The 24,102-nt window shown below is 40.5% G+C and overlaps 2 protein-coding genes and 1 long non-coding RNA gene across 12 annotated transcripts in view; 1 reads left to right on the top strand and 2 right to left on the bottom strand.

The window, feature by feature from the left end:
* Positions 1-15,310, top strand: part of TCERG1 (transcription elongation regulator 1) — a 35,665-nt gene extending 20,355 nt beyond the window's left edge. For 7 of the 10 annotated variants that reach the window (XM_081900100.1, XM_081900102.1, XM_081900098.1 and 4 more), the window contains 8 exons: positions 127-245; positions 2,856-3,006; positions 8,162-8,326; positions 9,367-9,549; positions 11,076-11,255; positions 12,094-12,177; positions 12,341-12,441; positions 14,151-15,310. In XM_081900100.1, the coding sequence (XP_081756226.1) occupies positions 127-245; positions 2,856-3,006; positions 8,162-8,326; positions 9,367-9,549; positions 11,076-11,255; positions 12,094-12,177; positions 12,341-12,441; positions 14,151-14,352 (1,185 nt within the window). In that variant the 3' untranslated portion in view covers positions 14,353-15,310. Of the gene's footprint in view, positions 1-126; positions 246-2,855; positions 3,007-8,161; positions 8,327-9,366; positions 9,550-11,075; positions 11,256-12,093; positions 12,178-12,340; positions 12,442-13,791; positions 13,956-14,150 lie in introns of all 10 variants that reach the window. The other 3 variants (XM_081900107.1, XM_081900101.1, XM_081900099.1) reach the window with 3 other exon arrangements.
* On the bottom strand, positions 5,307-8,155 carry LOC309363743. Its single transcript, XR_014165571.1, has 2 exons — positions 6,864-8,155; positions 5,307-6,823 (listed from the first exon to the last, which is right to left on the bottom strand). It is a non-coding gene; the product is annotated as an uncharacterized lncRNA (long non-coding RNA).
* A 1,543-nt stretch (positions 15,311-16,853) lies between the features above and the next one.
* GPR151 (G protein-coupled receptor 151) lies at positions 16,854-20,183 on the bottom strand. Its single transcript, XM_081900126.1, has one exon. It carries the CDS (start codon positions 20,003-20,005, stop codon positions 18,770-18,772), a length of 1,236 nt encoding a protein of 411 aa, XP_081756252.1. The 5' UTR covers positions 20,006-20,183; the 3' UTR covers positions 16,854-18,769.
* Between the last annotated feature and the right edge of the window lie 3,919 nt (positions 20,184-24,102).

The raw sequence follows: 24,102 nt of genomic DNA, 5'->3' as shown, positions 1-24,102 counted from the left end.
AGGTCATATATGGTAACTTCTCATACTACTGCAAATGATGCACCCTAGCCTTTCACTTGTCCTTTGGAGTTCTCCCCACTTACAGGGTGATAATGCTCCAAATGGTATACTCTGGTGTTTCTGTAGGTATTTGATCAGTATGTGAAAACCAGGGCAGAAGAAGAGCGCAAAGAGAAGAAAAATAAAATAATGCAGGCTAAGGAAGATTTCAAGAAAATGATGGAAGAAGCGAAGATTAATCCCAGGTAAGAATATCCTCCTACATAAATAAATTTAAATCTTTTTTCAGGTACTGTGTACTGCTAGACTTGGTTTTACTTGAAGTCCAGTACTATCCTCTGCATGTTTACTGTCATTTAATCCAAATTTTATGACACTGGCTATTTCAGGATATGAAGCAATCCCAAATGCTTGGCAAGGTGTGGAAGATGGATTTATTTGCCCTAAATGTTCACAAGCCATGCCCTCCAATCTGTAGGTTTCCTCATCTTGATTAGCTGTGAAAACACCAACATTACTACTGTACAGAATATAATAGGGAACTTCTACTCTTTTCCAGCATTATGTAAATATGAAACATAGTGGTGCCCCGCAAGACGAATGCCTCGCAAGACGGAAAACCCGCTAGACGAAAGGGTTTTCCGTTTTGGAGCTGCTTCGCAAAATGAATTTCCTATGGGCTTGCTTCGTAAGACGAAAATGTCTTGCGAGTTCCTGCGGGGTTTTTCCCCTTCCCCCCTTTTTTCCAGGCCGCTAAGCCGCTTATCAGTTGATCCGCTAAGCCGCTTAACAGCTGATCCGCTAAGCTGCTTGTCAGCTGATCCGCTAAACTCGCTAAGCCGCTAATAGCGCTAAGCCGCTAATGCGCTTGCTTCGCAAGACGAAAAAACCGCAAGACAAAGAGAATCGCGGAACGGATTCTTTTCGTCTTGTGAGGCACAACTGTACCAGAATTGTTTGTGACTTTGAGCAGTATTTTTTTAAAGCTGTCTGTTCTACTTAAGCAAACTACATATGCAAATAGGCCCTAGCTATGACAGGCAAGTTTCCATAAGCTATTCCATAGTCAGCATGGGGAAAGGACCAGGTGGATTCTCTCTACTTAGCTTTGTAATTTTAGGTTGTGAACCGCCCTGAGATCTAAGGAGAAAAGGTGATATACAAATTGAATAAATAATAATAATAATAATAATAATAATAATAATAATAATAATTTTATATTATTTATTCATGACCAAATAGGTTTCCATAGTTCAGTTACATTGTAAGCAAGACATTGCCAATATATTGTTCAACAGCATGTAGTTATAATTTCCTTTTAAAGTATTTCTTTTTGTGTAAACTAGCCAGGATTTACTTTGCATTACATGTTTGTCTGCTTTAGGTTAATACTGTGGTTTCAGTAAAATGCAGTGAAACACCCAAATGTTTCTTCAGATGTTGTGCTACTTTGCTTGAATTAACTTGATGTCTACAAATGGTTACCCTAAACACTTATTAGGCAGGGGTGGGCAACCATTTTTCTGTCAGGGATCGCATTCCCCCAGGAGTAATTGGTTGGAGGCCACATGCCATATGTGGGCAGGGCCAGGTCCAGTGGTGGGTGAGACCACATTTTTTCTCTGTCTTATGCCCCCTTTTCTCTCTCTCCTCTTTCCTGCCTGTCCAGCAGACTGTCAGGGAGTGATGAGTCACTCTCACCAGCAGTCTGAACTGATTGCTTACAAAGAGCTTTTGAAATTAGGCTGTGGGCCACATAAAATAAGGTCAAGGGATTCAGGTTGCCCATCTTTGTTGAACAGTACTGAGCTTGAAAATAATTGCTTTGTTAGTATAACCATTTTCCTTACTTAGCCTTAATTGTTTCTTACTACTTTTTTGCACCCCAAAGGACACAGAAGTATATATCATTTATATATTATGTTTGTCTTCTTTACCCATTGTTGACTAAAACCAATCTCCAAAGGACCTGCAAGTCTTGTTAACTAATTTCTCTTTTTTAATCCAAGGTAACCGTGCCCATTTGGAAGTTTGCATTCCTTAAAAATCATATTTGTGCTTTGTGTGCTCAGAAATCCATGTCCAGTCTTGCTTTTGCAGCTCACTTTCTTTAGTTTAGGTTTACATTCACTTCCAGTCAGTTGAATAAGCTACCCAATTATTCTCTTGTTTTAATTTACCCTACAGCAACATTAGGCGGGATTGCCCAAGTCTAATTATTTCCAGGCTGAGATGAAAACATTCGTAGGATTATAATGTCTCACGTAAACCTGGGGCCAGATTAGCATCAGACCTTGGAAAAAGCACAGTAGTGTTTGTTTTTTTCGAGGTAAGTGGCAGTACTATATCTACTGCACATCTGAGAATTGGAATCTGGCCCTGGAGGTGAGAGTACTGTTAATAATTAAAACTGCAGGGAGAAAAGGTGGGAAACCCTTCAGACACTACTGTCCTTGCTCACAGTATTAAAAGAATCTGAATTTTTGTACCATGCCGGTTCTATTTCTGGCAGTGTTGGGTGGCAAAAGAGCATTGTTAAATTTACATTGCATAATCATGAAGTATCAGGACAGATTGACCATGGAATTTGTCTTCTGCAAGGATTATGTTATATGTGAAGAACTGCATTCAGTGTGTGCAATTTTTTAAAAAAACGTTTTAGCTGGTTCATGTCAACTTTCTAAAAAAGAAAATAGACAAACTTTATGTCTTGGACCTTCAACGGTGGCAAGGATACCAATATATTGGTGCCTAGTGTATGTATTCCAACAGAACCAAAACACAGTTGTGCTTTTGAATATATTTTCCATCTACGAAAGCCCTGCCAAATCAGTACACTTGCCATTTTGTTGCAGAACTACTTTTAGTGAATTTGCAGCCAAGCATGCTAAAGACTCACGATTCAAAGCAATTGAAAAAATGAAAGACCGGGAAGCCTTGTTTAATGAGTTTATCACAGCAGCAAGAAAGAAGGAAAAAGAAGATTCGAAGACCAGAGGAGAGAAGGTAAGATTTTTATATCAAGGATGTGAAAATAGCATAATGGGAGGATTGGGGAAGGGCCCATGCTAGTCTTCTGCCCTTCACCCCCCCAATTATTTTTTCCTTTTGTTTCCCCCCTAGTTTAAGCATTTGTATCTTATTTGGAGGTGTGGGGTTGGTCATTTTACTCTGTTTTTTCTTCTAAATTTGGAATAAGTTTAATGTTCTAGAAAATGTACTATAATTTTCTTCTAAATTCATATCTAGGTTTTAAAATCCTAGATATATTTTTTTTGGTGGAGGGACAAATGTCTGACTGGTAAACTCCAAGCAGACCATTACATACCCGTTCTGTCAGGGATGCAAGCAAGGTTTGAGAACTATTTGTGGGCAAATTTCAAAATGCTAACACTTCAGTGGTTTTTTTTAATCTTCCAGTAAATGTATCTTAGCATGACTACTTATCAGAATTAAAGGTCGCCTATGAAAGATTAATGAATTTCAAATGTCATTTGTCTGCACTGTCAATACAAGAGAGAAAGTGCACATCACTGGGGAAGGGGGATGCTACAAAGTATCTTCAACAAGCGTTAGCATCAAAATATGCAGCAACTTTCTTCAGTGTCCAAGCATACACCTTTGAAACCTAATCATTTCTGGGATTTCTGTTTCCTTACATACTTCTTAAGTGAAGCTAATATAATTTCCTTTCAATAAGTAGCATAGATAGAGGCAAAACTTTCAGGCAAAAGTTACCTGTCGTATAGGAATGGAAAACAGTCACAGCTGAAATGCAAAAATCTTAATATTGCAAAAAATGATAATCGGAAAATCCTTTGAGTAGGATCCAACATTGTCCAAGCGGACTTCCACCCACGTATTGGGTATTTCACTTCCCCACTGCTGCCCTATTGTGTGAGCTAGCATCTGTTCCACACTTGCGTTTGATGGAACTTCTTTGGGAACTGAAAATAAAGGCGAGTGACTCACATAAAGCCACTCATACTAGGCATGAGATTCAGCCCAGCAGCTACTTGATGCACTGCTCAGTCTCATAGGCTGCAGTCCTTTACCCACTTACCTGATATTGAGCCCCATTGTACTCAATGGAACTTCTGATAGATATGTACAGGATTGTGCCTGTAGACTCTATGATACATCAACTCTATATGCACCAGAATGATTAGCTTTCTAGAGGTGAACATGTATAACCTAGAACTAGCCTAAATTGCACTCTACTTGTTTTGATCTGTATTCATGCCTTAAACATTATTGTTGCATCTTAGCCATTATCAAAATGAATAGTTAATAAGTAAATTATTTTATGTTGCATGAGCTACATCAAACAAGATTTTGTGTTAAATAAATGTGTTTATCTTTGCATCTGAAACTAATTATTTCTTTTCTCCCAAAGCCTCTTGTAACCATTTTATGTATTCTGTTTTGTAACAAGTGGATAGATTTTACAGTTTTGTGCTGTGCGGCCTGTCAATCAGTTCAGTCTGACAGCTGTCAATCACTGACACGCAAAGTATTATGGGATTCCCTAGTGAGGAAAGAATTGGTATCTCTGTGTGGTGACTTTAGCCTCCCGCTGTTCCGGTACTTTACATTTTTTTCAGTTTTTTCCTTGTGAAGTGATGAGAGTTGTGCCCAGAATGTGTAAACTGCAAAAAGAGGAGAAAAATCCTCCTAAATAAAAGCAAAGTATTTTCAGCCATACATGCTTTTTTGATTCCACAAGAAACATAAAAGTTGATTTAAAATATGCTTAAAGTGTTAAGTGAAGCTTTCTCAGCCAGTTCTTCTCTTCCCAAAAAGAGGTTTAATGCAGGGGCAGAGAAACCTGTGGCCCTCCAGATTTTGTTGGACTCCAATTCCTATCATTGCTGGCTGGGGGTAATGGGTGTTGGAGTCAAACAATATCTGTAAGGCTTCAGGTTCTCTATCTCTAATTTAATACTATAATTTTGTGATTTCCCACAAACCTTTAAAGTAAGTGATTTGGGTTTTGTTTGTTTTGGCATCTTCCAACTCTGTGGTTCACTTGTTTAGTGAAATTAAAGAGAGAAGATAGCAAAGTTCCCTTAGGAATAGAAATATGACTATTTGTATGCTGAAGGAAGAGATATAAGGCACATCAACTAAACTGAGGAGTTTCATCTTTCATAAGTGTATTATATAGCTCCACTCAGTAAGGTCTAACTAAGCTGAAAGTTGCCAGGTCAGTACCTTATAACTCAACAATTCTGCCTCCCTTCCTTTTCACTAGAAAAACTTCAGCGACCCCCCCAGCTACCATGTCTATGTTTTTTCCCCTCCCCAAAATCAAGCCAGAATAGAGGTACAGTTTCGTTACTGCATTTATGGATTTAGTATCTATAATCTTGGATTTACGCTTTTCATTTTCTACTTTGCTTTTCCTGAAGGGTGACAGTTTTCAAGTAAAATGTGGTGTTCTCACCATTGTATGAAACCAGAAAACCTGCATGTTTCCTAAACCCTAGAATTATATTAAAATATTAGGAGAATGGATTGGCTGGATTTGGTAGAAAAGTCCATGGAAGGGTTGCCTTTAGTTGGAATACTGTATGTTCCTGCAGCACTAGGTGGTAAGATCATGCTGGCTTTCAAGTTAGAAAAAGGAGGGCAGCTGCTGGTTTCTAGAGAGACGGGTGCATGCTGTGTAGATGTCAGGCAGGTTTGTTACTGTACCTTCATTGTGTTGTAATGTTCTGAAGCCTTCTAAATGAATCCCAGTTAAATTATCACTTGAAGATTAGCTTTGTGTACAGTAGAAAAATAGCAATAATTGATTAGGTGTGCCTGTACAATGACCCTTACTTTAAAGATTTCCACAGAAACACATTTTGTTTTTAATTTTGTAAGTGTTGTTCTCATATATCTGGCTTAGAAAGCTTTCTATTTTGATACTAGTTGCATGCTGTGCTTAAGTTCAACTTTGGAATAACAAATACCATTAAAAAATAGCTATAAGGTTACTGAATATTTTCTTAAATACTACTGATAAATCTGCCATTGGTGGAGAAAAAAATTGCTCTACGCAGTGTTGTGCAGCCTTTTCATGATTTTATTTGCCTTTGGACTTAAAAAAATTCATTGTCCTTGCATAATACTGTGCCAAGAACCAAACATAAGTGTTGAGGGAGAGCTACAGACTATTAGCATTATTTTTATGTAGTAATTAATAATTGAAGGAAGCTAGAATGCAAGTTTTAATTGGCTGGTAAGGCATCAAGGCATCAAGCTGCACTGTTAATCATACTTAAGTCATTGGGATTTGGTGTCCTATAATGCATTAAGACTTGGGGTTGCATGCATGATTTGGGTTTGGGGGGTGGGAGTTGAGATTTATAATATAGCCTGTCTTACAATGGAATAATATCCATTCTAGAGCTAAAATAAGTATGATCTCTCTAATCTCAGAAAGAAGCTGTGAATGCTCTTAAAGCAATAAACTTGGCCCCTTGGCAGGGCTTAGCCATTTAGAAAGATAAGATAAGATAACTGGTAAAAGGTTTCTTAATGGTCAGAGGCCTGATCACGGGTGAGCATAAGTTGTTTGTGTGAAGCATCTTCCCATGTGATTGCAGCAATTGTACTATTACTATCTAGCAGCCATGCATGGGGCAGAGGTGCTGGTGGCAGTGCTAGAATTACTGGGAGGGAACGAGGTCAGGAGAGCTCTGGTTGGCAGTGCATCTGTGGAGCTGCCACCAACCTGGAGCTGCTCCAGCCTTGCCACCTCTCTGTGAAGCACCACTACCTGGAGGACACTCCACTTCTCCCACATACATGCACAAACCACTGTTGATGCTATCTCAACTCCTGAAAAGGTGGGTTTTCACTGTCACAACAACATGAGAAGTTGATTCATCCAAACAGATTATGATGTGCTACTGTGCCTTGTAGTTACGTGATTTTACCTGTCCAGGTGACAGTACCAAAGGCTCTGCAATGACATCCCTGTCATACATAAAATTAAGAAAATTCCAGAATTTCCAAGGGAAGCCAACAGAAAAAATAACTTGGGAGAGAGGGGGGGGGGAAGGAAGAAGAGAAAAACAATGCTTATGTTTTGCTGCACTTGTTTATATGGAAGGGAGAATTGTTTCATGAAACATTTCATTGTAGACTGAATTCTACTATTATGATTTATGCTTGCATTTAGCCAGATAACTATGTTTGGACAACTTCTCACTATTTGTATGAAACTTAATTGTGCCCTTCATACCAGGTTTTGAAATCATTATCCATTGCTAGCTGCTACCAATGGTGATCTTGGAACATTAATGAGCCCATTTTTACGCTCACATTTAAATATTGATACTTTATTCTATGATTTTATTCCTTAATTCAGTGAGTTGGTACTTAAAAGTGCAATGAGAAATCTAAGGGTGTAGCCCACCAAGCATTGCTTCTGTGAACCAACAATCTTCAGTGGATTATACCATGGCTAGAATCCAAAGTACAGTATACACACGTGTTCTAGAGCTCTGGACTACTTATCAAAGCAGGCTCTCGTTATAAGTGGTGTGGACTTAGACTGCATGCACACACTTCCTTAAGGTGGAAGGATTGCACAAATGAACACATATGTCCTACGGTGCACATTACACATTTGTGTTTCCCTGCCATGCATGTAGAGGACAGTTTCAGTAAATATGAGGACTGGTCCCATATTTACATTCTGGGTTTCCTGTGCAGTTACTGCAGGAGCAATACCAGTTGTGTATATAATGCACGCTCTTTTAAGTGGAAGAGCAGATTAGACCTGCTGTTGTAGGAACTTCTCAAGCAAGCCCTAACTATTGAGATGGTTCTCTTCGACATGTGTAAGCACCCTCTTTAGGTAATGTCCTAAGATTCTCATGACTGTGCAGTAGCCTTAAAGGAATTAGTCACATTGCATTTTGAAGGCTTCTGTATCATGTTTTAATATATAATCAAATCTCTCTTTCAAAGTGGCAGTGGATTAAATTTAAAGTTTAATATTCTAATGGAATCATCTAGTTTTGAATTTATTAAATTAAAATAGTTTTTGCTGTACGGTGAGTCTGCTTCTTTTTATTTCTAAATTACACTGCAAGCATTCAGAAGTCTAAGTGACTTCTTTTGTTCCCTTTTTCTTCCTTTTGTCTTATGTTTTGAAATATAGATCAAAATGGACTTCTTTGAACTGTTATCTAATCACCACTTGGACAGTCAGTCTCGCTGGAGCAAAGTGAAGGACAAAGTAGAGACTGACCCTCGTTACAAAGCTGTGGATAGCTCTTCACAAAGGGAGGATCTTTTTAAGCAGTACATTGAAAAAATAGCCAAAGTACGTGTGTTACTAATGAAGCCATTTCCATGTGCGTAGTATTTCACTGATGAAGCAATTGACAATAGACTTTGGAATACCCCACACAAGCATAAATCAGTTTTCTTAGCAGTGGTAGGAATTGCCCCATAGTCTCAGATTGGGGTTCTTGCTTACTTACTTACCTATTTATATTGCCTTATAAAACGCACTCTTGAGGTGACACATGATATATATTATATATAAAAAAGAACAAGAGCACAATCTGGAAGACCATCCTAGGGTCCATAAGATTCTGTAGATTGATGATAGAGGGATTAGGTGAAGTTTTGGACCAATAGCCACCCCATTCTTGGAGGCAGGAGAAGAGAGTGGAGTAAGGTGGCCCTGAGGATGTTTTAGGTATTCCAAATGACTTCACTATGCCCAATGAAATGTTGGACTTTCGCCACTCCTTTTTGAAAGTCCTTGGCATGTTTTGCCAGTACAAGACCAGAGTCGGCTTGAACTTGTAGGACTAGTCATGCACTTACTTGAATCCTAACCGTGATTTATTCTTCATTCAGCGGTTCTGATTTTGAAGGTAGTCTTATCACATCTTTTAGTATGCATTGGGTTGGGTTGGTGTCCCTCCACTGATGAAAGGCTCTTTGATCCAGCAGAGCCTTCCAGCCACATAACAGATTTTAAGACGATGGTTAGGAATTTCCCCCCCTTTCTCCATATGCTGTACAGAATTAAGGAACCCTTGTAATATCATGGGAGGGGGTGGGGTGCTGCTGAAGAGGAATTGCTTTGATTCCACTTCATTAATGGAGCGATACCAGTTGGATACAACTCAGTGTCTTTCATTTGTATAACCCATCGGAGCTGTGATAACTATAGTTAACAAACATTCTTTAAAAAATTAATTGAAACCTTACACTAGCAGCAGCAGTTTAATGGATTTTTAACTAGCTGCATTAATTTGCTTTATCAGTTTTTTTTCTTGAGTTCAGTTTGTGTTAAAATTCATAGCTAGTCTAAGCAGAATGTAATGTGTATTTTGGCTTCCATTTCAGAATGTGGATTCTGAAAAAGAAAAAGAACTGGAAAGACAGGCTCGCATTGAAGCAAGCTTGCGTGAACGAGAGAGAGAAGTTCAGAAAGCTCGCTCTGAACAGACAAAGGAGATTGATAGAGAACGAGAGCAGCACAAACGAGAAGAGGCCATCCAGAATTTCAAAGCTCTCCTATCTGATATGGTGAGGTTCCTGTGTGTTGAAATTAACAAGGTCAGGTATGCACTTATGTATAGAAAACACATTAAAATGTTTCCTGTTGATTTTAATCCTATAAGAGACTGATGTGAGTATAGATGCCTTCCCTAAAGTCCTATGATTTCAGAAGAGCTAAATTATCCATCTTTCCTTTTCCCTCTTTTTTCCATTGGCCAGTGTAATAACTGGATGGTATTCAACTAGGTTTTGCTTAGCTACTCAAAGAAATTAATGAACATTACTAGGGCTCCATCTCCATTTTACAGTCATGACTCCCCCCCCCCCCCACTTTAAACAGTCATGGCTTCTCTCCAAAATTCTGAGAACTGCAGTTTGTTAAGGATGTTGAGAGTCAATAGGAGACCCCTAGTCCCCCCACAGAGCTATAGTTTCCAGAGTTCCCTGGTTTGACTGTTAAATCACTTGCAGAATTCTGCCAAGAAATAGCAAATGGTAGCAAAAGACAGGAAGCGTGATAAGGAAAGGGAATGTTGCATAGCAAAAAACCAATCCTGCTTCCCCCCTCAAAATGAATAACAACAACAAAGAGAATGTGACATTGATGGTCTGTAACATATGGAAAATACATGAAGATACTTTAAACCACAATATCTTAATTTTTCTTTGCTTTGAAATAATTTGGGGCTGTATGTATGTTTGTACATTTTGTATAATGGGGGGTGGGTCACTGTTCCCCCGGTATCTACATAGATAACCAGCCAGTATTTTTAAATCAAGGACTCCAGCTCATTTGTTCAAAGTAATGTGTGATATCCACTGCTAGTTATACTCTGCTGAAATCAGGTGGATTCAGTAACTTAAGCCCTTCTATATTTGAGGCAGTTGCTGATGATCCAAATGGGTTGGGTATTATTCCTCATCATGTGACGGAGGCAGGAGAGCAAAGAACTCTGGGAGGCAGGCACAGTCTCCTCATTTTTTTCTCTCCTGCCTGATGGATCAGATCGTTTCCCCCCCGGCTCTCACTGATCTTTCTTTAAGCTAAGTTCTTCTACTTTCAAATACTCTTTTTTACTTTACTTTTTTTCTTTTGTGTGTGTGGGGCTACTCTTGAGTATGACTTAGTTGGATAATGCTCAATGTTTCCATGAAACTCGTAGGTATAAGTATTGTCTTCAGAACAGCCCAAATCCACACTTCTTTTTTTGGGGGGGGGGCACATAGCAAAAGAGACCACCTTGGGAATATTTTTACATTAATGCAGACATATTTCTCCCTCTTTGGTAGATGTATTTATACCAAAGTAATGGAGAATTACTTTGACACTTGACACATATTTTTACGACCTGGTCTAGTAGTGACTGTAATTGGTTTTAAACTGTTTTTAATGCTGTATTTTAATATTCCTGTAACCCAGCCAGGGACTTTCTAGTGAAGGGCAAGTAATAAATGGAGCAATAATAGTAATAATTTTAATGCAAATTACCTAAAGTTTTTGAAGTATGTATTTTAACAAGCTGTATAGTGATTGAAATTATTCCTTCCATTAGGTGCGATCTTCAGATGTGTCATGGTCCGATACTAGAAGGACACTTCGAAAAGATCATCGGTGGGAATCTGGCTCCCTTCTGGAAAGAGAAGAGAAGGAAAAACTATTTAACGAACACATTGAGGCACTTACAAAGAAAAAGAAAGAGCATTTTCGGCAACTTCTAGATGAAACTTCATCAGTAAGCAGATGCTCTGCAATTTTTCTGGGGTTCTAACATAGTTTTATGTGTGTATTATATCTTACTACAACATATTATTGAGATTAAATTGGTATTTTCTACTGTCGTTTCATTTTCCACTGACTTCTGCCTAGCAAATCTTGGAACAAAATGTGTATTTGTTGAATTACAAAGTAGTCTGTTCAAGCCCACTATTATGTTGTGCCCCTGTTTCTAGATCTGAGCTATGTTGAGCGGGTGGAGAGAGATTTGCAAACATTTATCTGATTCCATTTGACAAAATCTGATGGTTGGTAGCAGATCTCAGATACATATGAAAATGTTTTTTGGTGGGGCAGGGAATAGGTTTAATCCTACATGAATAAATGTTAACAATTTAGTAGCATGTATTGATTTATAGTCTACCAAGTTAAACATCTCACTATTTAAATGACTTCAGTTTCTCAACTTATTTTATTTTGCAAATCTTGTTTAAAAGTAGCATTGAGTTCAAAAGTGAAAACAGTGTAACAATAGACCAAAACTGTCAGTCAGAACCTTTATATCTCCTTCCCCTCACTTAACATTTGAGCGCAATTAAAGGGCATCCCACTTCCTGTGTTGTGCAGCAGTAGTATAGGCTGTTTGTGAGAGAGTGAATCCTTCCCCCTGGACATCTGCTGAATAGAAGGTCTTTTGCTTCTTTGCAGCAGCCTCTTCTACTTTTGGGTGCTTTTCTCTGATTATGGTTATCACACGTTAAGTCAGAGACCATCCTTTGCCAAAATTGCAGCTTAGTATTGCATGTTTGCAATTTCTTACCCCAGCCTGTAATATTTCTATTTTTCTATTTCAAAAGATTACTTTAACATCAACATGGAAAGAAGTAAAGAAAATAATTAAAGAAGATCCCAGGTGTATTAAATTCTCCTCCAGTGACAGGGTAAGAAGCCTTACAGTAGTCATTCTAGACTACCCATGTGATGTTAAAACAAACAGCAATTTCCTCCCTCATATATTTTGTTCAGCAGCCCTTAACAGACATTAGGAGATCTATGTTGTAATGGAGATGCAATGCCCAAATTTGCTTCTTTCTTTTCATGCAGAAAAAGCAAAGAGAGTTTGAAGAGTACATCAGAGACAAATATATTACAGCCAAAGCGGATTTCAGAACGCTTTTGAAAGAGACCAAATTTATAACATACAGGTGTGTATTCAAAAGCAACACAGAGATGGTTCTTCAGCCTTTTAATATTTATGTTGAATATCTGGTTAGCTTTAGCATTTTTTTTAAATGGGGAAAATGGATTACCCTCAGTTCTTTCCATGTATTTGAAAGTATTCTAAATCATGGATTTGGATTTTGGGGATGCTGCTGTTCAAATTGAATATCTGTGCCAGGCTAATTTTTAGTACACAAATATTTAGAGATGTATATTTTGTAAAATATGTGGCCTGCTCTAGAAAACCCTAGCTCTGAATTTTTACTTAGCAGTGTGAACGGATTGGGTTGGATACAGAGCTGTTCTTCCACTCCCATAAGGGTTGTTTCTGACCTAGCAGAAGAGTGTTGCATGAAGAAAGTTGCCCCAAGTCCAGAAGAGTTCCTCTCGTTTTGTGCAAGCTCTTCCTCAAAACCATTTTGTGATCCACAATGTTTATACGCTACAACCTGTATTATTATCATTCACTATTTCTTACAGTGTAGCACAACTCCTTCTACATTGTGCAGCTGCATTATGAAGAGTTGCTGAGCTCAGTTAGCCTCTGCCAACCTGGTGTCTTCCAGATGTTTAGGACTACTGCTTTCATCAGCCCCAGCCAACAGCCATGCTCGCAGCATCCTACCAGCACGTTGGCTGGAGCTGCGGCAAGTTGTCATCCAAATCATTTGGAGGGCATCAGGTTGGCAAAGGCTATTCTAGCCCCTGTGGGAGAGCTGATGAGAAAGCACTCTTTCTGCTCCAAGCCACTGATTGTTTAGTTAACAGCAGTCCCTACCCATGGATAATTCTATCCATTTAATAAGGATAATTTGACCCCAATAGGTTGTGTACTTTTCTTTTTAGTTAGTCCTTTTGCAGAGTATCTATTTAACAATTTACGTTGTTTATATACCACCTATATCCTCAAGTGTTCAGTGCAGTTTCAGAAATGTTAACTAACAAAATAGCAGATTTGCCTTCAGCTGTTAGTGATCTCTGCTGATCTCTGAGCTTTGTAGGCTGGAATTCTCTTACTCATTTCCTTCTTGGTTCTTTAAGTAGCCCCAGGAAGATGAAGAAAGGACTGGCAACAACAGTTCTTGTGGGCCAGTGGTGCTTTATTCAAAAACTGGTGGCATGAGCTCCCCACTCAGGCTTATTCTCTTATACTTGATTATTGCTATTGTTGTCATTGAAATAAAGCACTGTCTCAAATGAATGTAAATAATCATATTTATCTTCGGTTGGTCTGAAGTACAACTGGGATATTGGCATCCATTTTCTACAGGTGTTCTTCAACTGCAGTGTTTAATTTGAAATGTGCTCATTTTTCTTATTTTACATTTTTATAGTTTAATTAGTGCTGATTTTAAAAGGTACTGGCAGCCCTTGAGACTGAAGTCTTCTGTTTACCTGCAGAACAGATACAGCACAGGCAGTGGCAGTGCAAGATTTTTTACATTCACACATCCCTGCCATTTTGCCTCACCCCTGACCTGAAGGGGCAACCTTATAGGTGAGAGGATAGCCCAGTCTCTGTGTCCTTTTGAGCATTTGGCCTACCTGATTGCAATGTCAAGAGAGATTGATTTTGGTGGGTGGAATTGTTACTGGGACACCTGTCCACTAGTATCTTCACCAAGATTCCAGTTCATTTCTGCGGTGTACCCAGCCATCCAATGGTAATGATGACCCTTATACTTAATTGCAGATCCAAAAAGCTGATCCAGGAATCTGACCAGCACCTGAAGGATATCGAAAAGATATTACAGAATGACAAACGTTATCTGGTACTTGACTGTGTGCCGGAGGAGAGACGCAAACTCATTGTGTCCTATGTAGATGACTTAGATCGCAGAGGTCCCCCGCCTCCTCCCACAGCTTCAGAGCCTACAAGACGAACAACAAAATAATTGTGACATACTCTTGAACAAGAATATCTGTTAAGTCAAGAAGATTGCATGAGCCATCTGTCAGGTTTAATCGTATACATTACCATGAACCTATTGCAAAAACCATCCAAGGATCAGAGAGAAAAGCAACATTTGTGAACATAAAGCAGTCTCTATGCAGAGAGAACATTTGCATTATCGATGCTTTTTCTCTTTGTCGCATGACTGACAAATATTCTAACCATGCAGCTATTTCCAGTGATTTTTAGGTCCTAGAACAATGCGATATCTGTGTACAAGGTGTGAATGTTGGTAGCATTTTGAAGCGTTCTTGGCAGCGTTACATGTGAAAGCCTTGGGATGATTGATATTTGTGGTTTGAAGTTAAGAGCGGCAAAAAATACCGCAGATATCCTAATGGGAGAGCCAAGGTCAGGCATTCTTATGATTAAACTATTGACTGCTGAAGACCGCAGTAAGATTATGCCCCTTCATGAACCTGAAAATATAGGGCCTAATTCTCTACTCATGCGTGGCCTTTCCTGTATATAAATCAGGACTAACCCCATTAACGTCAGATCCAGCATGAGAGGAGAATGAGCCTTGCAGTGACCAAATTGAATAAACACCATTTGATCTTGTTCACAGGCCTGCTTTGATTCCCCCCTCTCCTTTGTCCTCCCCAGTAGGCACAATCAAGTTGCTTTGCCCAGTAGTCGGTAATGTTTTTGCTGTAAATTGGAAATGCACAGGAAAAAGTGTGTTCCCCAGGATAGCACGGTTGTACAAATACACTTTTATTTACCATAAAGTGATCTCTACCAACTTCTGGATTAGAATATGAAGTTCCCTTCTGGGTATTTCTTGTAAACTATATTCCTGTTTTGAATGTTAAACTTGTGTTTCTAAAGTTTAATTTTGAAATGTTGGGATTGTTCAGTTTACGTATTTGAACGACAATAAACCAACCCTTTTTATATATGAATTGTACATGCTTAGTAAATGGCTCATTACATTTGGGCAGAGTGGAGGAGGGAGAATCTGAAGCAAAGGAAATACCATAGCCCTAGCAGGGTATAAGATGGTGGCACTTTTTTCTATTCCCTCCTCCCCTTTTTAGATAGGCAGGTGTTTTTTTCTTCTTATTTCATTTCCAGGTTTTCTTGCGCAGTGGGAAGGAAAGTAAGTATATTAGTTCCAAGGCTGGCATAATTTGATGGCAGATGTTGCCACACCCACAGTGGGATGACTTATGAGGGCTAACATTCCTGGACTTCCACAGCAATCATAGGATCACATCCTGTTTATTTGATGAGTCAGGCAATATGGAAATCATACAAATAGGCATGGGATTTTTATGGAAAAATCACCTACACGTTTAAAGTAGTCAAAATGCCAGAGCATGGGCATCATAAGGGGGGGGGGGAGAATAATTTTTTACTTTTTGAGGGATTATATCAAAGGATAGTGCTTGCTAAGGGTTTGTAGTGGATTCAGAGGATTCCCAAGCTAATGTAAATTGCTTTAGAGGGATTCTGGGCTTGTCCAAGGTGAAGCAGTATGTATGAGATGCCTCAAGACAAGAATCCCACCCCCAAAGTTTGGTGATTTGAACGCGCAACAAATGCTGTAGAGAACATGTCTCTAAAGCTTACCTTATAACAAAAATGGCAGGGTGGCTTGAGAAAAAGGTAAAGCACCAAGAGAAATGGGAAATCTTTTGTGATTGACAGGTCTAGCTTGAAATCAGAGGGAATGATTACTGTCCAACTAGATTTGACTGCCCAATTCCAGTGCTTTTGGGGGAGGGGTGTGAATAAAATACTAACAGCATCTATATTTTGTTAAATTTCAAGGTAAAAATAAAGTATAGCTTTTATTTCTAAGTACCACAGAGCACTTTAGGCGCAAATGCTTCTTTTAAAAATGCATAATAAGTATGTGCACATTTCCTCACTAATGAAAGTAAAGAGAGTTCTGCAGGGCTGTTTTCTCTTTAGATTTGCCAGATCATTTATGATACGCGCCATGAATGGAAAATTATGGTGTTGTCATAGGTTGTATATGCATTTACAACCCCCGCCCCCTATTGCTTGCAGACTATTTCAATGAAAGAACTCGGATCAACGTATGACTGGTGCAATATTTCTCCTGTATAATTCCAGAGACATCCTACAGATGCAAAGTATTATACTAGTATTCCTTTTCAGTATTGTAGTACATTTTAATTTTGTGTCTATTTCTACAGTGCTGGTAAGGTATACAATATAAACCATGTCTTTGGTAAAGACTTGGCTTTATAAACTTGCCTGCTGAGGAGGGGAAAAGCAAAAAAACACAGCTTGCTTTTGTGGTTGCATCAAATATAGTTACTACCTCAATAAGGTGAGCCTGGTGCAGCAGGAGCAATCTGAACACCCACGTCTTATTGCACAAACAGTAGCCAATGCAGTTGCAATCAAACTAAGCATAGTGATGAAAGATACAATGCTCTGTACACAACCAAGTGAAAATACATGCACTTATGGATAACCAAACGACTTGGAAGTTTATTGAAACTGGCATGTTTAACCACACATAATCTAAGTAGTTGTTCGGGTTGGCAATTTTTTTACAAGCAAAAATACAGTAGCACGTGATCCAAGAGCTGCATCTCAGGATATTTTGCAATGTCACAGAAGCACAATTCTTACTTGGCAAAATGCAGTGTTGCTGTTCCAGGTTTGATCCAGTGGAATAATCTGCTAATGTAAAAAGGGGAGGTGATTTCTACCACTTCCCACTCAGCCTGCTTTGCCACCTAACACTTTTCTGGAGGATCTGCCAACTTCCTGAACATACTTGCAGGAGGCTGCAGGAGGAAAAGGGAAGCAGTGAAAATTATTTTTCGTTGTATGGTAAAAGACCCTCTCCACTGGATCAACATCTGCAAGCAGAAAAGGCAGCACTAGATTTCATCCACAATATACATTGTTACTCCCCAATGTCCTCAGTTCTATTAATGCAGCCTAAGGCAAACACATTGAATCTCACAGTGTAGTAGCCACTAGAGGCAACAGAAATGTCTTTGGCCAGCCCTGTTAACAGTTCTATGCATTTAAAATGTTTCCAGGAACAGTTGTTGTGTCCCTGTTCGTTTCAGAGGGACATGTACCAATTAAAATGTCATCAATACATCGGAATCGAACAGCTGCAAGATCTGAACTGTAACTTTAATCCCCTGAACTTTTTATGTATGTATGTACAGTTCCACCTTTAAGCACTCAGAAAACCTATAAGGACGAATAGCACTTACATTTTAAAAGCCAGTTTGCTGCAGTCAGTTTTTCCTTTCATATACAAATGTGCTTCAGCAGTTGTGAACAGTATTGCTATGTGATGGATAACGCATGTTGCCTTGCACTGAAATAAGACTAATCCTGTCCTGCATATACAAAAGTTGTATTTCCAGAACTGTGGAAATGAGCCACACCTGATGATAGAACTCAATCAGTAACTCACTTGCTCTTTTCAAAAACAGTATTTTAAATGAGAGCGAGCAGGTCCTCATATGAAGATGAAACAGCCAACTGTATCTACAATTGAGAGATAAAGTAATATAGAAATGATGTTGCTTTGGAAAAATATATATACCGGTTGCATAATAAGGTCCTGGTGCATTTGATGTAAGTGAAGTGATACCACTTCATTTTGGCTCTTGTTCAAAACTTGCCTTGCTGCCAAATACAAATGTTATATTAATTGCTAAATGACTATACAATGGAATGGAAGATTTCTACACACCTGGTTTGGAACACTATACTTAGACTATAAAGCTTATTTCTGTTATTCGTGTGAAGTGGCAAGCCCATTAAGAAGGCTAATCGGTTAGCAGAAAAACATGAGCCACATTTTCTTTGAGCATGTTTAATACATATTAAGTGTAATAATGAGAGAACCTGTCATGCATACTTCTTCATTAGTTAAAACCAAATTACACCTTTTGCTCTGCCCTTCTTTTTGAATTGGTCAAAACCTGTTCAAAGCCATAATTGTTCACCCCAAAGTGTGCCTACAAAACCTATATACAGAGTATGTATTATAAATAAGCACAAAGCCCTTCTGTTTTATAGTCATCTCATGCAATTTCAGCTCACTTCTTGATGCAAAACTACTTTGCAAATGTAACCAAATTACTATTTTTTTCTTCCTGAAATTTTAACTTAAATCACCATCTGAAAGTACAAGACATGCATTTTAAGTAAAATGAGAAATAAAAATCTCACAGCAGAATAACTGGAATAACTGACAGTTGCATTTGTTCATTACATTAATTCTGAAGACGTTGATAAGTCCCAAGCACACATGCAAAGGTGTAAAACTAAAGTAGTATACCCAGTTCAGCATTACTCCAAGTAAGCAACAAAATTATGATTATATATATATCAGCTTTCTAACTTCAGTTCTGTTGATCACAACCTACTGTCTCTTGCCCTTCATGTTCCCAAGGAATAGGGTCATTGTCTTGAGCATCAGGGACTGCTTCCCTGTCATGCCAGAATTGTTCAACATCTGGCAAAATGGGCATCTCCTTCTTGATTTCCATGCTTTCTGAGGTTTGAGGGACGGAGGGGGGCTCTTTTTCTTCATCAGGAGTCACTACCTCTGGAGAAGGAACAGAATCTGGGGCTTCCTCTGTGTTGTCAACCACGGTTTCCTCCTGATCTTCTGGGGCAGGCAGAGGTTTCTTCAGCGTAAGCCTTTTCCACAAGCCTTTGAAACCCTCCCTGAACTCTTCTGACATCAGTACAAAGATGAGAGGGTTGGCCGAAGAGATGGCAAACATCAGGACCTGGGTAGTGGCCATGAATCCTTGTGGGGGAGCAGGCCCACCCTTCTTCAGGTGCCAGACCCACAGCCAAGATATCCAGTCAGGAAGCCACATCACAGCAGAGGTGACAGTAACACTCAGAAGCATCATGGTCAGGCACCTGGATCTGATCTGGTTCCTCAGGTTCTGAGTCTTGGTCCCCCTCCGCTGGCATCTGCCATAAGCTCTCCAGAAATAAAAGAAAGCAAAAGTGAGGGGGGTGCAAAAGACCAGCAGGGGATAAAGCTTGACAAAGGCTGACATAAACTTGTAAGCATGGGCTGGAATGCTCACGATGCACAAAGCAGAGCCTACCTCCGGCTCCCAGAGGCTGCTGAAGAACCACAAAGGCAGTGGGATTCCCAAGGCCAGCAGCCAAATTGCCAGCAGCACAACGCAGATGGTGTGCCATTTGATGCTCACCTGCTTAGCCGGGTTATTTGCATACATGAAGCAAGTCTTGGCAACCACAGCGATGGTCAAGCTCTTGGCTGTCATGCAAGCGTGTCGGAACCAGTCGGAGGTTTTGCAAAGAAACCACCCCAGGTACCAGGCTCCTCTGGAGTAAGCCGCTGCCCTGAAGGGCACAACAAAGAGGACGAGGAGCAGGTCTGCCAGGCTGAGGTTGAGGATCAAGGAGTGGATCATGGACGGCTTCCCTTTCTTGGAGTTGTACAGTAGGATCCCAATGACACACACATTCCCTGCAAAGCCAGCCAGGCAGATCACCCCCAAGAAGGCTGGGATCACCACCTTCCACTCCTTGGAATCCTGGGGCTCATAGCCTCCTGCATAATGGATTGGTAAAGCCAGGGAACTGTTCATGGTGCTGAAGGCAGATTCTGTCCACCAAAGCCTCTGTTATTGTCGATGATGCACGCCAATGGGAGGTAAATCCTCCTTGCGCCGTTCTGTCTCCTTTAAGCCCTCTGTGGGTGAGGAAAATCTACCATTCTGTAAGTAATACAAAACCTCTGCGAAAAGCCTTGATACAGTACATGTGGTTCTAGCCAGATCCTCTCATTGCTATATACCTGCGACGGCTTTGATTGACAGTCCCCTGGTGGGAGCACGTAGCCTGCTGCTTATTAGCAAGTCTAATAACCTGTGTAGCAGCCCCATGGAGTAATTAAAGTGATTCTTCCATAAATGATGTAAAACTCAAAAATGCTGTGCCCAGTTCCTTTTATTACTATTTTTTTATATATACAAACGATAATGTGCAGCTAATCTCTGGACATTTATTAGCGTAAACAGCAGGACTGAATGGTTTTCTGATTTCGATGCTAATTTGAACTTGGGCCATTGGCTAAAATAATTCTGCAATCATGCCAAAAATATGTAGAACTCAAAAAGCTCCACTCCAGGTGCTACAGGTGCAAACTTCATAGAAAATTGCCTTTGCAGTTCTGGGAGTTAATGACAGGGTGGTCTTAATGATTTGATAAACATTTGACATGGGTATATTCCATGCTCTTATACTGGGTTTTTTTAAACTTAAATTTATATTATTTTAAGGAGAAGGGGGGGAAAGAGATTTATTTATTTATTTATTTTTATTATTACTTAAGAGAGTGGGGGGGTTGGGATTTAAAAAGTAAAAATATGAGTAAAAGGTGGCTGCAACAGCAGTGCCCCCCTTAAAAAGGAAAATATTTAAAAATGGGGGGGGGGAGGGAGAAACGTGTTTTGTTTTTGTTCTGTTTTTTAAATTGGAAAAAATGAAAACTACTGGGGGGGGGGGAACACCTAAAAAATGAAAATAGGTTTTTTTGGATGGTGTTAAGCCGCGTTCTCTTCTCTTGTGGGGAGTTGTCCGTTGCGCTGCTTCCCTCTGGGTCCCAGCCTGCTCTAGGCACATTAGCCACTGTGGAGGTAGGCTTGGGTCGGGCCTGGCTTGACTGCGTGGTTTTTCGAGGCCTCGCTGGCCCTCCCGGTGCTCTCCTACCTCTGTTCTCCCTTTGTGGCAGCAGTGACGACAGTAAGCTGGGGAGGAGGTCGGGGCTCCCTTTTCTTTCCTTTTTCCTTCTTTTTCTGCTGTTTTCTGCCTCCAAGGCCCCAGAGCTCCACCGGCGTGTGGGCGGGTGTTCTCAGCCCTGGCTTGATGAGGATCGCTGGGGGAGTGTTTGGCGGTTCCCTCGGTTGACACGCTGGGTCCCCTGGTTCAACCCCGATGACGGTGTTAGCGGCAGCATTCCTGGTTGCCCAGGAGCCTGCCAGGCAGCGCAGCTGCCTTCAGGAGCTCTGCTGCACCATGGCCCACGCCATGTTGCCTCCATGTATATATATTATTTTAGATCATTTCACAGGATACAGATTTTTCTCCCTCAGCATCTTATCCTCACAACCACCCAATGAGGCAGATTCAGCTGAGAAACAGTGCCTGGTGCACAGTCATCCAGTGAGTTTCATGGCTGAGTTGGCATTTGAACCCTGGTCTCCCCAGGTCCTAGTCGAACACACTAACCACCACACTTTGCTAAGAATCACATTCTACTAAAGTTCAACAGAAATTTATCCTCCCGTAATTTAAGACCATTATATCTAGGCCTGTCTTCTGGGAAAGTTGAGAGCAAGTCCTTGCCTCTTCTGTGTGACAGACCTTCTCCTATTTGGAGAGTCCCACCTCAGTTTTCTTCCCTCCTGGCTGAACATGCCCATTTCCTTCATCTTTTATCATAGGACTTGTTTTCCATATGGCTGACCACCGTTACTGCCCTCTTTGGAACCTGTTCCAGTTAGTTTATATACTTCTTAAAGTGTGGCATCCAGAACTACAGCTAGGTATAGGATGCCAATAAGTTAGTAAAGGTAAAGGTAAAGGTACCCCTGCCCGTACGGGCTAGTCGTGTCTGACTCTAGGGTTGCGTGCTCATCTCACTCTAGAGGCCGTGAGCTGGCGCCGCCCGATGACACTTCCGGGTCACGTGGCCAGTGTGACGAAGCTGCAGCTGGTGAGCCAGCACCAGCGCAGCACATGGAAACGCTGTTTACCTTCCCGCTATAAAGCGGTACCTATTTATCTACTTGCACTTAAGAGTGCATTTGAACTGCTAGGTGGGCAGGAGCTGGGACCGAACAACGGGAGCTCACCCCGCCGCGGGGATTCGAACCGCCAACCATACGATCGGCAAGTCCTAGGCACTGAAGTTTTACCCACAGTGCCACCCGCGTCCTAATAAGTTAGTAGGATGGGCTTTTTACCATTTAATGATTGGTGAGGGTTAATGGGCCTTTGAATTTGATGCTACATCACTGTCCACAAGTTTAGTGTCAGATACCCTAGAAATTATGATGGTTGAAAACCAAAACCTCAAATACAGTGGTACCTCTGGTTACGTACTTAATTCGTTCCAGAGGTCCGTTCTTAACCTGAAACTGTTCTTAACCTGAAGCACCTCTTAGGTAATGGGGCCTCCCACTGTCGCCATGCGATTTCTGTTCTCATCCTGAAGCAAAGTTCTTAACCTGAAGCACTATTTCTGGGTTAGCAGAGTCTGTAACCTGAAGCGTCTGTAACCTGAAGCATATGTAACCTGAGGTACCACTGTACTTGTCCTGTGTGGAGAACAAAGCCCAGTTGCTGCTGCTGCTATATTTGCCCTATTTAATATTCTCAGCCAGTTCAATCTTACTAAAAGCTTACATTGGGTATCATGTAGAAAAACAAATGGGTAGAAAATGAAATGGACATGTGCGCAGCCACTATTTTAATAAGGCTGACCATGTTGCACAGCTTTTCCCACCTGTGCGGGTAAGCAGGAAGGAAAAGATTATTCTTTTTGCTTTCTGATCCAAGGAAGACAGTGAAGTGGGTTGTCTGCTTATTATTCACTCACTGTTCCCCAGCTGGTATTACAAATGGGCCACTTTTTAAAGTGACAAGGAGCATTATTCTCATTGCAGCACATTAGTATATATATAATTCATTTCCTCTTAGAAAGCCTCAGCAGCACTACCTGCTGCTCATTTTTTCTGTGCCATAGTTTGCCTGATACTAAAGATGTGTAGGTGGTGGGAGTATCAGTGAGCTTGTGAGAACATGAATCATATTCCCAGGTGTCAACCTGGCTTGCTGATTTGTTGATTTAGCTACTTTCTTCAAGAATGGTGCCAATGTGTTTATTCCTATTTCTCTCCTGCCACCAAAAACAAACACACCGCTCTGATTGCAGATGGTAGGTTTCTTTGTTTTTACAGTGAATGTTTTTTTATGAGTAGCTACCACCTCCGTTTGAGCCTAGCCATTTCCCCTTCCTACTTCTTTCTCCACACCTTCCCTCAATCTGCTTAGGAGGCTTGAGAGAATCCCCCAAAACCGATTGACAGATGTCGTCCCACTCCCACTATGACTTCCTTGGTTACATCGCAACAATGGAAACTTACTTCTCCAAACGCACAAGCTGAAAACCACACAAAATGCAATGAAATACTCTGCAGCAATATCCTCCTACAGGTATAACCACCAGCATGGACCCAACTCACAAGTAATACTCTGTTGTGGTCCCCAGTATTTGCCCCAAACATGCTGTGTGGTGGTGCTTGGCCTGCCTTCCTCAGGCTTAGCAATGCAATCATTATGGAATACTTCCATGAGGATTTGTGTCTATTTTGAAAGCTTCCATCTGTCAGGGCTAAATGCATCTGATACCAAAGGCTATTGCAATGCCATCTGAGCAAAAGAAGAGCAGGGGATAGCTTCCACCTGCAAATATTAAACTATCTCAGCACATGTAATATTTGAAGCATCAGTACTTTTCTTAACTGGCATGGCTGATCATGCAACTACATTGTTAGCCAAAATAGTATCTGCCTGACATATGCAGTGTGCAGTTTGTTGGGTTGACAGCAGGGTATTGCTGTTTTTCACATTGGCAGCCTGTGTTCCAGTCTCTGTTCATCATTATGAGACGTTGGTGGCC

This window comes from Podarcis melisellensis, assembly GCF_964234715.1.
Source record: "Podarcis melisellensis genome assembly, chromosome: 2".
NCBI classification, from domain to species: Eukaryota; Metazoa; Chordata; class Lepidosauria; order Squamata; family Lacertidae; genus Podarcis; species Podarcis melisellensis.
The sequence above is the reverse complement of the archived record's forward strand: the minus strand, read 5'-3'. Positions and strand labels throughout refer to the sequence as shown.

Coding starts and splice junctions, on each gene's coding strand:
- GPR151 (XM_081900126.1), bottom strand. CDS start 20,005: ATGAACAGTTCCCTGGCTTTACCAATCCATTATGCAGGAGGCTATGAG.